The 13,402-nt window shown below is 33.7% G+C and overlaps 2 protein-coding genes across 2 annotated transcripts; both read left to right on the top strand.

The window, feature by feature from the left end:
* Positions 1 to 2,393: 2,393 nt before the first annotated feature.
* Positions 2,394 to 8,379, top strand: LOC133309009 (uncharacterized). The gene is made up of 15 exons (XM_061509749.1): positions 2,394 to 2,666; positions 4,190 to 4,333; positions 4,445 to 4,553; positions 4,674 to 4,814; positions 5,516 to 5,620; positions 6,065 to 6,148; positions 6,229 to 6,344; positions 6,502 to 6,603; positions 6,874 to 6,987; positions 7,081 to 7,137; positions 7,214 to 7,280; positions 7,370 to 7,423; positions 7,545 to 7,619; positions 7,714 to 7,749; positions 7,944 to 8,379. The coding sequence occupies exons 2-15, from the start codon at positions 4,314 to 4,316 to the stop codon at positions 8,055 to 8,057; spliced, it is 1,194 nt and encodes a 397-aa protein (XP_061365733.1). The 5' UTR covers positions 2,394 to 2,666; positions 4,190 to 4,313; the 3' UTR covers positions 8,058 to 8,379.
* Positions 8,380 to 10,103: 1,724 nt separating this feature from the next.
* LOC133309075 (uncharacterized) lies at positions 10,104 to 13,143 on the top strand. The gene is made up of 14 exons (XM_061509811.1): positions 10,104 to 10,123; positions 10,243 to 10,354; positions 10,452 to 10,592; positions 10,868 to 10,972; positions 11,293 to 11,376; positions 11,452 to 11,567; positions 11,680 to 11,781; positions 11,874 to 11,987; positions 12,085 to 12,141; positions 12,254 to 12,320; positions 12,411 to 12,464; positions 12,621 to 12,695; positions 12,793 to 12,828; positions 13,027 to 13,143. Exons 1-14 carry the CDS (start codon positions 10,104 to 10,106, stop codon positions 13,141 to 13,143), a joined length of 1,200 nt encoding a protein of 399 aa, XP_061365795.1.
* Positions 13,144 to 13,402: the final 259 nt, after the last annotated feature.

The following is a 13,402-nucleotide window of genomic DNA, read 5'->3' on the forward strand; positions in this document are numbered from 1 at the left end:
ATTTTAAATCCCTTTCAAACATGTTTTATTGCTTAATTGATTCTTGAAAACATGTTTTTATAAATACGTGATGTTATAAATCCTTTGTGTAATCAAATAATGATTTAATGCATGTATTTCAACAGGAATATGTTTGAGCTTACTCATGCAAGAAGTCAATTACCCTCACAATTAATTCTAAGTCCTAAAGTATATTACTTGAGATTTCTTAGACTTCATGAGTGTTAGTTATTTGTTTCTTTTTTATTGTTGCAACTTGAAGCCTTTCTTCCATACTTTGTTTGTTATCATCAAAATCCTAGAATCTTTATGTTCTGCATTGGTTCCACAATTATTATACATAAATTTAACATTTTTTAATTGTAAATATATTAAAAAATCACAAAAAATTAAGACTTTTAATTTAACATAATTTATTAAAGTGAGAGGTATGTGTGAAAGAAGGAGTGAAATTACCCAATGGGTGCAGCTCAGTTGGTAATTTGGCGCTGAGTTAGTGGGGTTGGACATGTGTTCGATTCCTGCTGAATGCATTCTTAGGGAGGGGGCTGAACCTTTAGCCATCACTGCTCCCCCGCACTCCGGATTAGTCCCATAGCCGGCTCAAAGAGTCGAAGCTCGTGGGGATACCGGAGGGAGCCAACTCGCCTCAAAGAGGTAATTAGGGTTGGGTAACTCCAAAAAAAAAAAAAAAAAAAAAGAAGGAGTGAAATTTAAAATGGATGTCCACGGTTCTTCCACGTGGTAGCTTGCTTAAAGTGTGACAATTGATCAATAGATCGTACAAATTAAAATATATATTTTGTACCGAAAAAGAAAATATAATTTTATAAAGAGTAAATATCTTTTTTGGTCCCTAACAAAAAATACGGTACTCATTTTAGTCTCTTACAAAAATAAATTAGTCAGTTAGTCCCTAACAAATTCAAAGTGGACGCATTTAGTTGAAATCGTAGTCCCTCACAAATTCAAAAAAGACCCATATTAGTCTCTCAAAAGGACTAAAATAGGTCTACTTTAAATTTGATAGGGACTAACTGACTGATTTATTTTTGTAAGGGACTAAAGTGTGAACCGTGTTTTTTATTAGGGACCCAAAATGGTATTTACTTTTTTAAAAATTATAATATAGCGACACTTGTGGCTAATGGGGTAAATTGGTTGCACCAAATTAGATTTTGATCTAAATATATTTGGTCCATGTAAATTATTTTGAGTTTGAATTGACCTATTAATCTAGTATAAGTTAAATTAGAGGCTTGACCTGTCTTATATTAAAAATCAAAACGCTTGACTTATATCTATTAACCTATTTAAACCTATCAATCATTCAATATCTGTCAATAGTCGAAAAAATAAATAAAATAATACTATTTTATTAATCAAAATTATTTAAATATTTTTATTTTATTTTAAAGAAAAATAAATAATATAATATAGGCCGATCTGTAGGTTTATAGGTCAACTTTCTATAAGTAAGCATATGGCCTATTTTTTTAATTTTTTTTTTAAAGTTTAAATATTTTATTTTATTAAATATATTAAGTTAGACTTGACCTGATATAGTCTGTGCCGTTTGTCACATTTGCACTCGTACTTGTGAATTTGTCAAACCACTAGATAAGGGTTAATAGTGTGAACTTTTGCACTTTAAATAAGATTGTAGATTCTAATCTCAATGTCATCAATAATTTTTTTGAGGTTATTTCATATATAATATATATTTTAATTATATTATTATCACGAGAATATAAAATAGTTTGAATATAAATTATTACTTAAGTAATTACATCATTCAATTAATTTTAAAATAAGGAATTATAAATATAATGCATCAATAATGTCAATTAATATCTTTTAATTACTTTTTATTTTGTTTGCATTTATTATTTAAATATATTTGCTTAATTTTAAAATCAATTAAGGATTATATTATTAAAAAAATCATATCATAAAATTATTTTGAAGGTAAAGAAATAAACGTTTCACGTGATAAGAAATCCGTCCACTAGAAATTAATATAATAATTTACATCGGGGATAACCGGATAAGTTAATTTTATTTTTTTGAATAAAAAAAAAAACAGAATATGAATTTAAATGTACGGATTGTCCCGTGTATTATTCTTCAGGTACAGGACTCGAGGAGTCGCGAAAGACAGAGATTTGAAATCGGTTGAAAACTCACCTAAATTTATTCCACCTAAATTTCTGGATTGACAAATATCTGATCACAATCAGATTTTATTTGTTAAGATATTCACCCAATAATAAAAAAAAAAAACCTACCGCAACAATTAATATAAATTAAATTCAAACTTTTGTGAGCAGTGTTTTTTTTTTTTTTTGTGTTTTTTTATTTTATTTTTCTCATATCACACCAAAACCAAAACCTTGTACCATCCGTTTGGTAGTGCTATAAACCCAAAAGGAGAGAAGATTTCATAGGACAGTTAATTGTTGTTTCCGCCGGTAAATCCCTTCCTTGTTTATTTGTTGTCTTTCACGTTCGTTCCGCTCCTCGGGAAACTCGATCACTACCACCTTCATCACAAGCCTCAGATTTCAGTTCAGCAACCACCCAACTGTTGTTTTTCGGTTACACTCTCATCGTTCATAAAAAAAATCATTCTTTTTGCCAGATCTTGCTTATTCAGCCTTTTCCAGGTACGCTTCGCTTTCTCTTCATCAATAACCCCTTTTTAATAGTCTTTTACTGTTTCAGAAACCATATATACATATATGTGCTTATTAAGTCTCTTCCTATGGTGTTTCCTGTAATACACAGAAAGTGTCACATGGTTATGTGATTGTGGATTATGTTGGGGATATCACCTGGTTGCAAAAGTTACTTGCGGAGGTTATTAGGAGAAAAGCACAGGCTTTTCTTGCTAATTGTTTATTTGTTTCAACAATTGGGTTGTGGAAGTTGGACACCTTCATAGTAGAAGTAGTAAGTTAGGCTAAGCTGAGTTGAAATTCTGAGGTTAGATGGAAAAGGAAGAAAAAATTAAGGTGGATATTGATATTTGATTGATATGGTGTCTGTGTTAGATACAAACCACTGATACCTATTCATACTTTCATACACTATTAATGTAGGTCAAGTACTTGTGAAGTACAACTAGTACATGGCCAGATCAATAAGATTGCTAATATAAATATGACTCCTAAACCACTAATAGTTCTAAATTTCTAATATTCTAATGCTTCTCTTCAAGCTTAAATTTACCAAGCACTTAGCATGTTATGAACAGACACACTCAAAGAAAATCCTAGAAATATCATGTTTCCTGATTTTATCCATCATGAATAGCGCTGAAGAGAGGCTGGAATGACAACAAAGCAAATGGCACATCCCAAACACTGATTAACTGCTGGAGAAATAACAAAACAAGATGACTAGGATGGTTCACAGCCCGAAGAGAAATGTTACATGGCCAAGGAGGAAGAGACACCGCCGGAAAGAGGCATATCAGAAATTTCTTGACAATCAATCATACACATAAAAGTCCAACTCTCCCGATTAATCAAAAACAGCGTTTGGAAGATTCAAACATCAAGAATTCAGGAGACCCCAAAACCTTGAATACTAAATATGGCTTGAAATTGGCTTGTGGTTGGAAGAGAACAAGCCCAAACAGTGGTATTTAGAGCCAATCAGGGGGGAAGCATAGTCAACTGCTCCTAGAATTCCACTATTAGTACAATGTTTTGGAGCAACCATAGGAATAGTTGAAACTGAAATAATAAGGTTAGAGATCAATCCAAACAACCAGGAAGAGACCCTACAGGACATTGTCCTTCACTCCTTCTGAACGGAGTATCAAAGCAGAGATAAGGAATCTCAAGGCAGCGAGGCCTTGAGATAAGCACTAAATTAAAGAAGATCGCAGAATCATCCCAAATGTCTAATCAAAATTAACATAGTATTGGTGTAGTTCAACTAGTAGAGGCCAGACCCAATAAGGCTTCTAATGATATTTCTGATACACCAAGAGTCCTAATATTATTGGGGATATTTTATTTATTTATTTATTTAATTTTTTTTTTTTTGGGGGGGTGGGGGTATTTTAATCCAAAGTCATCTATTTCCCTCATACCATGGTGTATTTTCCCCTTTTGTTCTTTTGAACCATTTTCTGGTTTCATTTGTTAACATGTTTAATTCTTCTTTGTACCTTCAACAGCACTTGTTTTCTTATAACAAGCATCTTTGCTTCTTATGCGGAGGATGCATGCCACTTGCTAATTAGTGCAGAATAGCTCCTCTGTATAGTTTTATGAGCATACAATCAGAATAGTTTGGATATAATGGGGATCAGTGCTCGCAGGTCTAATCTTTACAGCTAACTTTGTTATGTTTTGTTTTTTAAGAAATTTTGTATGTGCTAGTTAATATCAGAAACTCTTTTCAATTGACATTTGCATATTGTTGGCTGCAGTTCTACTAATAGAAAACCAAGTGAAAGTATGAGGCTTATTGTGACAACTTTTGTTGGAACAGTTTTTGGCTTCCTTATAGGAGTATCATTTCCCGGATTGACCTCAAAGGTGCAGACTTCGAGTATCCTCTTCTTTTTGGGCGTAGCTTATTCTTGAATGAATTTAAATTGATGATTTGATGTTGCTGGAATTAATAATGGAACTTTAACTCTGGTTACCAATTTGCAGTTAAATCTTCCATCCAGCTTGCTTCCCTCCATTGATGTCTCTTACTTTGAAGACAAATATACAGGTGGCAATGCACGGTCTTTTATGAAGAATAATAACAGCATCTCATCACAAAATCAGTTATTGAATAATACGTCGAAGGTACACATGTCATCCTGTCTGCCTTGTGAAGGATGTTAAAAAGTTATTGGGTTAAAGGAAGTTAATAACTGCATACCTTCGTCCATTAAGAAGCAAAATAATTTAATTGAATTATATAGTTGGAAAACTCATCAAAGATTCATGCACCTTATTTTTTGAATGAAGGATGGTACAGAAGGCAGGATGGGTAAGTGGGCAAGAGAAATGAAGTGACTTTTGTCAATTAGAGTTAATTTATAATTGAAGTACTTGAGGTTTTTAGAATCATGCTTTAAAGGGTTGTAGGAGATAGGCTCTTGGGATTAACATCAACATTAACAGAAAATTGAAGAGTTAAGGTTGGCAGTCCATGAACCCGAGTAAAAGTAAGAAAAGATTGAGGAAAAAGAAATAATTTGGAAAAATAATGTATATAGAAAATTTTAAATGTAGAAAGCAGAATTCCGTATGAAAAGAAAAGGTTGCTTTTATTAATTGATAAAGTGATTATTCAAATGTATAGAAGAGAATAATAAACTATTGCTGTGATTATGTTACAAAAGTGAAAAAGCAAAATAAGATAAAGCACCTAGCAAGGCCTCTTGCTTCTTTTGTTAACACTTAACAGCTTCTGACTATGATTCTGTATTGTATAATATTGGGGAAAATGGCTTGTTAAAGTCTGAATAATAATTGCTGCATATTTTCATGATTCTCTGCAGATTTGGGTTCCATCAAATCCTAGAGGTGCAGAAAGATTACCTCCTGCGATCATTGAAGCTGAGTCAGACTTTTATTTGCGTAGACTGTGGGGTCTGCCCAGTGAGGTGTGTATCCTAAAACACTTTGTGTTCAGAAGTAGAACTTCCATTTTTTTTTTAAAAAAGGTTATTTTTTGGGCGCAGCTGGGGGTTGGGACATAGAAAACATGTTCTTTTGCATGCATAGAAAAATACAGCTAGATACCGATGAAGTTCCTATACTTGTTAATGAAACTTGCAAATGGAGTCTTACGTTTTTTGACCAGAATCTTTGCATGCCTCCATGAAGGAAACTTAATATAACACCCCAAATCCAGGATTGAAACAATCTCAGAAGAATAGTGACGTAGAAAACTTATGTGGCTTGCCACATGTGCATTTTTCTTCTAGCTTGATTTTCTGCTTCTGTTATTAGGCTAATCTTCAAATTCTTGGACTGGAGAGGCCTCGGATGGTTTTATTGTGGTGTATTATCTGTATACAGAGCATTTGATTAAGTTATACTTGCAGGATTTAGCCTCAAAGCCAAAGTACCTTGTGACCTTTACTGTTGGTTATGATCAGAAAAACAATGTTGATGCTGCTGTGAAAAAGGTTATCTCTTAATTTCCTTTTCTCCCTCACTGCATAGGCTTTTGTATGTATCTTTGAACTGGATCTGTTGCTTGGAACAGTTTTCAGGGAACTTCACAATACTTTTATTTCATTATGATGGCCGAACAACGGAATGGGATGAGTTTGAGTGGTCAAAGCAGGCTATTCATGTGAGTGTTCGCAAACAGACCAAATGGTAAGAATCCATTGCTCGATCATACGTATTGGATTAGATGACAAGAAATTTTCACTGTGGCTTTTACCATTAATATTGATTGCCTAACTAAAACCACAAACGTTCTGCTATTTCAGTTATGTTATGATATTAAGCATTTGATTGTTTTCCCTCCTAGGTGGTATGCCAAGCGGTTTCTGCATCCGGACATTGTGGCACCATATGACTATATTTTTATATGGGATGAAGACCTGGGTGTTGAGCATTTTAATGCAGAGGAGTGAGTATTTGATATGATATAATACACACACAGTTAATTTGTATATTATCAGTGTAAAGTTTTTCACACTATCATCCGATTATGTCTTAATTCATCATTAAAGGATTTTGACTTTTCATTTAGTTGCTGTCATGGTCTTAACTTTTTAAATGATGTGGTAATATATGATTAGATGATAGTGTAAGAAATTTTTATATGGATACTGCATTAAAATTAAATCCATATATCGTGCGATTAAAGTTTGATATGCTCGTCTAATTTCAATTGCAGATACATAAAACTGGTGAGGAAGTATGGGTTGGAGATTTCACAGCCTGGCTTGGAACCTAATAAAGGGTTGACGTGGCAAATGACAAAGAGAAGAGGTGATAGTGAAGTTCACAAGTAAGAATGATGAGAATCCAGTGCTGGTTTTCTTTTGGTGCTTGTTATGTAAAAGAATGTGTATTAACTGTTTATTTCTTTGACTTCTTTTAGAGAAACAGAGGAGAAACCAGGATGGTGCAGTGACCCTCATCTGCCTCCTTGTGCAGCGTACGCATCAGTTGAATTATTAACTGTTGTGTTATCTACCCCTACCAAACTGTATCTAATTGCGTTATGCATACAGGTTTGTTGAGATTATGGCTCCAGTATTTTCGCGAGATGCATGGCGTTGTGTGTGGTATATGATTCAGGTTAGATGTTCACTCTTATTATTATTTTTTAATATCCATTGATTAGCTGTTAAATGTTTGTTTAAGTACTTGATGGTGTCTTATTTCAGAATGACTTGGTCCATGGGTGGGGTCTTGATTTTGCTCTTAGAAGATGTGCTGAGGTGAGTCCATTATCTCACTACCTCAATTCTTCTAATTTCTATGTTTTATTTTTTATTTTTGAATTGCAATTGTTACATGCCTATGGAACATTAAACTAATACCCTTGTACTATAAATGTAGCCTGCCCATGAGAAGATTGGAGTTGTTGATTCTCAATGGATTGTTCATCAAAGTATTCCCTCACTAGGGAATCAGGTTATTTGTTTTCCATGATTATTCTTGTTACTTAATAATTTTACTCATATTGCAACTGTAAGATACTTATTTTTATTTTTCTGTGCTTGGGTAGGGAGAATCACAATCTGGGAAAGCGCCATGGCAGGGGGTATGTTATGCATGTTTCATACAGTTTAGTTTGATCTTTATTAACATTATCTCTTAGTCAATCAAGAAGATGTGTTATAATGGATAGAGTTATTATTTTTTTATGTGAAGACTTTGATTATGAAATATATATATATATATATATATATATATATATATATATATATGTTGATGGTTCCATGGTGTTGGTGCCAGGTGAGGGAGAGGTGTAGAAAGGAGTGGACAATGTTCCAGAGTCGGTTGGCGAATGCAGAAAACGCATATTTCAAGGCCGTTGGAATTGATATGTTTAATTCGACTACTACTTAGGGGACTTGTAGACAGCCATTGCCGCCACCATTGAGCTTCGATTTTTTGCATGAAATATATATATTTTTTATACTCCGTCCACATATAATTGTTTTATGTTTTTGACACTAGTTACTTTCCATTCACAATTTAGAGTCCTAGCTAAGGAGAGAACTACAATTCAAAGTAGAATTCCGGTGCTGAAAGTTAGAAAATTAAATGAACGTAAATATAGTTATGGTACCACTCGCGTGTTTGATTATAATGTTCGTTTAGGAACATTTGCTTATAGGGAATATGAATGCAATGTCTGGTGTACACAAATTGGATGAGACATGTGGCTAGCTACTGATTTTTGTTTCGGGTAATTTTTACCATTATCAATCAATTTAAATGACTTGCATCATTTTGCATGATGATAAGTCAACGAGGTTCCTTGAATCATACTTCTCTTTCCTTCAATGGTACTCCAGATTTGACAATAATAAAGATACTGGTTTTTATATTACATGTCGGCACATGTAAGGTTTATGATGTAGTTAACACTCTACTTTCGGTCAAAGAATTTAACTTTAGTAGGATGAATTGTAGTCAACAATTTGCAAAGTGATTTGTTAACTAATTTGTACAAATCCCCCCACGTGATAATTACCTGAAAGAAAACTGAAGCACTCCGTTCAAAGTAATGCTACTTTACCGAATGCACAACTACAAAGTCATTTCTTGACAAATGGACTGACATTAAATGCAAACTGAAAACAACAGATAACGGAGGAAATTCTCATATTACCAAAGACATATTGTGGAGTTAGTCTTACAAATAAGGTAAGATATCATTACAACATACACTGTTATAATGAGAGTTCTACAAGAAAAACTGCATGCGATAAGCTAAAAAGGATGCTATCCTTATTATTTTTTTCTCCCTCGCTTTCCTTTTATTTCAATCTTCCTATACATTATTTCTTGTATTAGATAGAAAGTGCCACCGACCACATGGTTATTTAATTTTGCAGCTTCTAAGCCGGGGATATAAAGAGAGACAATACAAAGCACGGGTCCCACAATATAAAGAGAGAAAAAAAAGTAACCGACCTCACATTGTTTATTGTATCAGCAAAAAAAAGTGATTGTTTCCTGTGACATAACCGATGCATTACCCCTAAAAGGTAATACATTGGTTATGTTATATGAAACAATTTTTTTTTCTTGCATAGACAAAGCAAAGCATGAGTCTCACAATATAAAGAGAGAGAAAAAAAAAAGTAATGAACACCATATTATTTATTGTCTCTGTAGGAAAAAGATGTTGTTTCGTGTGACATAACCGGTACATTACCCATAAAGGGTAATACATTGGTTATATTATAAGAAACAAATTTTTTTTACTAGAGAGACAATGCAAAGCATGGATCCCACAGTATAAAGAGAGGGAAAAAAAGTAATGGACCTCACATTGTTTATTATCTCAGCGGGAAAAAGTTGTTAGTTTCCTTGTGAAATAACCGATGCATTACCCTATAATAAAACGGTTGCGTATTTTCTTTTGTCAAAGAGACCAAATAAATTACTTGCGGAGGTTATTGGGGAGGAAAGCACATGCATTTCTTAGTTAGGTTCATTGGTTTCAACTTTCAATAATGTCTGCTTTCATAATTTGGTTCCTCGTGCTATTTCTTGGATTACACTTAAAAGCAGTGCTTTGTAGAGATGTTCAGATTTCCATAATTGTCATTTTATATGTTGGAAAATTTTTAAGAGAATCTCACCATGATATGTTGCTATTCCACTTTGGTTCTGGAAGTGGAACACCTTCATAACAGAAGTAAAACTAAGCTGATTTGTGAATCCCACTGGATACATATTTGGGGTTGTTGTATTCCAAAGTAAAATCTTTTTCTCTCATACCATCTTTTTTTTTTTTCCCTTTTCTTTTAAACCGTTATCTGGTTCCATTCATTAACGCATTCAGTTCTGTCTTCTTTGAACCTAAAGCAGGGATTGTATTCATTAAACAAGCATCTTGGTTTCTTATATGGAGGGAACAATCAGTAAAGCTTGGATATAATGGGGATCGTTAATCGAAGGTCTAATATTTGAAGACAGCTAACTTTATTATTCTGTTTGTTCTTAAGAAATTTTGCATATGCTATAGTTAATGTCAGCAACTCCCTTCAAGTGACATTTGCATCTTTTTTGGCTGCAGTTTTACTAAAAGAAAACCAAATGAAAGTATGAAGCTTTTTGTGATATTTTTTGTTGGAGGATTTTTGGGCTTAATTATAGGAGTATCACTTCCAACATTGTCAATAACAAAGGTGCTGAATTTGTGTATGATAGAGTGAACTTTTGTTCATGATTTGGTGTTACTTGACGTAACAATGGAATTCTAAAACTTTGCTTAACATTTTGCAGTTGAATCTCCCATCAGTCCTGCTTCCCTCCATTGATCTCTCTTGCATTCAGGACAAACATTCAGGTAGCGATGCGTGGTCTTTCATGAAGAATAATAACAGCACCTCATCCCAAGATCAATTACTAAAAAACACAACAAAGGTATGCATCTTATTAGAGTAAGATATTATTAGAATTTGCTTTGGTTATTTGAAAAGAATGGAAAAGGAAAATTAGATATAGCAAAATGAGAATCCGAGGGCCTCTAGACTCATTTTTTTCCCCTCATCCCCTTCTTGTTTATTAATCAATGATAATAGATAATTGTTAAAGGATTTCCACTGTGATTTCATATTATGTAATATTTGAAAATATGGCTTTTTAAAGTCTGTATGATGATGAGACAATTGCTACTTATTTTTCATGATTGTCTACAGATTTGGGTTCCAACAAATCCAAGAGGTGCAGAGAGATTAGCTCCTGGGGTTGTTAAAGCAGAGTCAGACTTTTTCTTACGCAGATTGTGGGGTATTCCCAGTGAGGTGAGTATCCTAAAACAGTTTGTGTACTCAATGTAGCTGCACCCTTTAAATGTCATAAAAAAATGAAGCTAAATACAGATTGAGGTGCTGTTAAGCCTTATGCTATAGTCAATAAAATTTTAAAAGAAGTTTTACGTCTGTTTTTACAAATTTTAAACTGACTTGAACACCCCAAATACAAGAAGGGAAGAATAATAACAGAAAACTTAGCTTGCCACATGAGCATTTTCCTTCTTGCTTTATTTTCTTTGTTTTTAGGCTAATCTTGAATTTCACACGTTTTCTATATACAGAGAATTTGATTAAGTTGCCACTTGCAGGATTTAACCTCTAAGCCAAAGTACCTTGTGACCTTCACTGTTGGGTATGAGCAGAAAAAGAATATTGATGCAGCTGTGAAAAAGGTTCTCTCTCTTTCTCTCTCTCTCACTGTATAGGCTTGTATATGTGTCTTAAATCTAAATATGTCGTTTGAACAGTTTTCAGAGAACTTCACAATCCTTCTATTTCATTATGATGGCCGAACAACCGAGTGGGATGAGTTTGAGTGGTCAAAAAAGGCTATTCATGTGAGTGTTCACAAACAAACCAAATGGTAAAATTCCTATGCTTTCTCGTAACTTTTGGATGACAATTTTCATTGTGACATTTGCAGTTAATATTTTTTATCAAACTAAAAGTGGTCTATTATTTATTTCTTCTCTTAGGTGGTATGCCAAGCGGTTTCTGCATCCAGACATTGTGGCACCATATGATTATGTTTTCATATGGGATGAAGACCTTGGGGTGGAACATTTTAATGCAGAAGAGTGAGTATTAGATATGATACATATTTTCATAATAAGTTTTAGTTTTGGTTTTGTTAAGGAAGTTTCATGTGCCCCTCTAATTCCAATTGCAGATACTTAAAGCTGGTAAGGAAGCATGGCTTGGAGATTTCACAGCCAGCTTTGGAACCTAATAAAGGGTTGATTTGGAATATGACTAAGAGAAGAGATGATCAAGAAGTTCACAAGTAAGAATGATGGGAACCCAGAGCAAGTTTTTTTATGCTGCTAGTTATGTAAAAGAATGTATTTGTGTTGATTGCTTATTTCTTTGATTTCTATTAGAGAAGCAGAGGAGAAACCAGGAAAGTGTAAGTACCCTCTTCTGCCTCCTTGTGCAGCGTAAGTAACTGTTAAAAATTTTCTTGTGAATTTCTTTTTTGGGGGGTTGTACAAATTGTTGTTTTATTTTTATCTGCTCTTCCCTACTGTGTCTAATTGTGTCAGCATGCAGGTTTGTTGAGATTATGGCTCCAGTGTTTTCGCGAGATGCATGGCGCTGTGTGTGGCATATGATTCAGGTTCAATGGTTACTCACATTATTTTATATATCATTGATTAGTTGTTGGCATCTTCCATAAATTATGATTGTAACACACTGCTTATTTCAGAATGAATTTGTCCATGGATGGGGTCTTGATTTTGCTTTTAGAAAATGTGTTGAGGTGAGCTTGTTCCTGATTACTTCAGTTCATCTAATTTCTTGACTAATAAATTATTTTTGGTGTGGCTGTAGGAGAGCACACACCAAACAAAAATGAAAAACATTGTAATAGTGATATGCTATAGAACACTAAACTAATGCTAGCAATGATATATAGCCTGCGCATGAGAAGATTGGAGTTGTTGATGCTCAGTGGATTGTTCACCAGGGTGTTCCCTCACTAGGGAATCAGGTAATTTATTTTCCATGATTATTCCTGTTTATACTTAATCATTTCACTCAAATGCAACTTTATATAATGCTTATTTGTTTTCCTGTGTGCTTGGTAGGGTGAAGCACAAACTGGGAAACCGGCATGGCGTGCGGTATGTTATGCATGTTTCACATATTGCTTAAGTTTGTTTAGGGTCCTCTTTCTTGACCATACAGCATTTTACTTCTTTTCTCACATTAGAACTGTTACCTTAATTGATCAAGAAACTTGTTATGATAGAATTTTTTTTTATTGGACTTTGATTCTGAAATATATATACACGTTGATGTTTCCATGGTAATGGTGGCAGGTGAAGGAGAGGTGTGGCATGGAGTGGAGAATGTTCCAGGGTCGGTTGACAAATGCAGAAAGGGGATATTATAAGTCCAAGGAAATTGATTTCTCTAATTTGCTCATTCATAATTAGTGGGACAACGGCGAAATTCTAACACAGACATCGCCCCCATTGTTTTCGATTTTCATTTTTTTTTTTAATATATAATTGCTTTCAGTTTGTAACACCAATCAATTACTTGCAATAACAATTTAGAGTCGTGGAGCTAAACAAACTTTCAATGTAGAAATCCATTGCCAAAAGAGAGAAAATAACAAGTGAAGAAAAATCTTACTTCCCGTGTAACTCATGTATTTCATTATAATGAATAAATATAAACCTCCTATCAAGT

The sequence above is a fragment of the Gastrolobium bilobum genome, unplaced genomic scaffold, assembly GCF_033153095.1.
Source record: "Gastrolobium bilobum isolate Gb01-03AN ecotype WA unplaced genomic scaffold, APGP_CSIRO_Gbil_v1 utg8041, whole genome shotgun sequence".
Lineage (NCBI taxonomy): Eukaryota > Viridiplantae > Streptophyta > Magnoliopsida > Fabales > Fabaceae > Gastrolobium > Gastrolobium bilobum.

Excerpts from the sequence above, each read along its gene's own strand:
- LOC133309009 (XM_061509749.1), top strand. The coding sequence starts at position 4,314 with ATGGGGATCAGTGCTCGCAG. Across the intron at positions 6,149-6,228 it reads TTGATGCTGCTGTGAAAAAG|TTTTCAGGGAACTTCACAAT; the intron begins GTTATCTCTTAA and ends TGCTTGGAACAG. Across the intron at positions 7,750-7,943 it reads GGAAAGCGCCATGGCAGGGG|GTGAGGGAGAGGTGTAGAAA; the intron begins GTATGTTATGCA and ends TGTTGGTGCCAG.
- LOC133309075 (XM_061509811.1), top strand. The coding sequence starts at position 10,104 with ATGGGGATCGTTAATCGAAG. Across the intron at positions 10,973-11,292 it reads TGTGGGGTATTCCCAGTGAG|GATTTAACCTCTAAGCCAAA; the intron begins GTGAGTATCCTA and ends TGCCACTTGCAG. Across the intron at positions 11,782-11,873 it reads GAACATTTTAATGCAGAAGA|ATACTTAAAGCTGGTAAGGA; the intron begins GTGAGTATTAGA and ends TTCCAATTGCAG.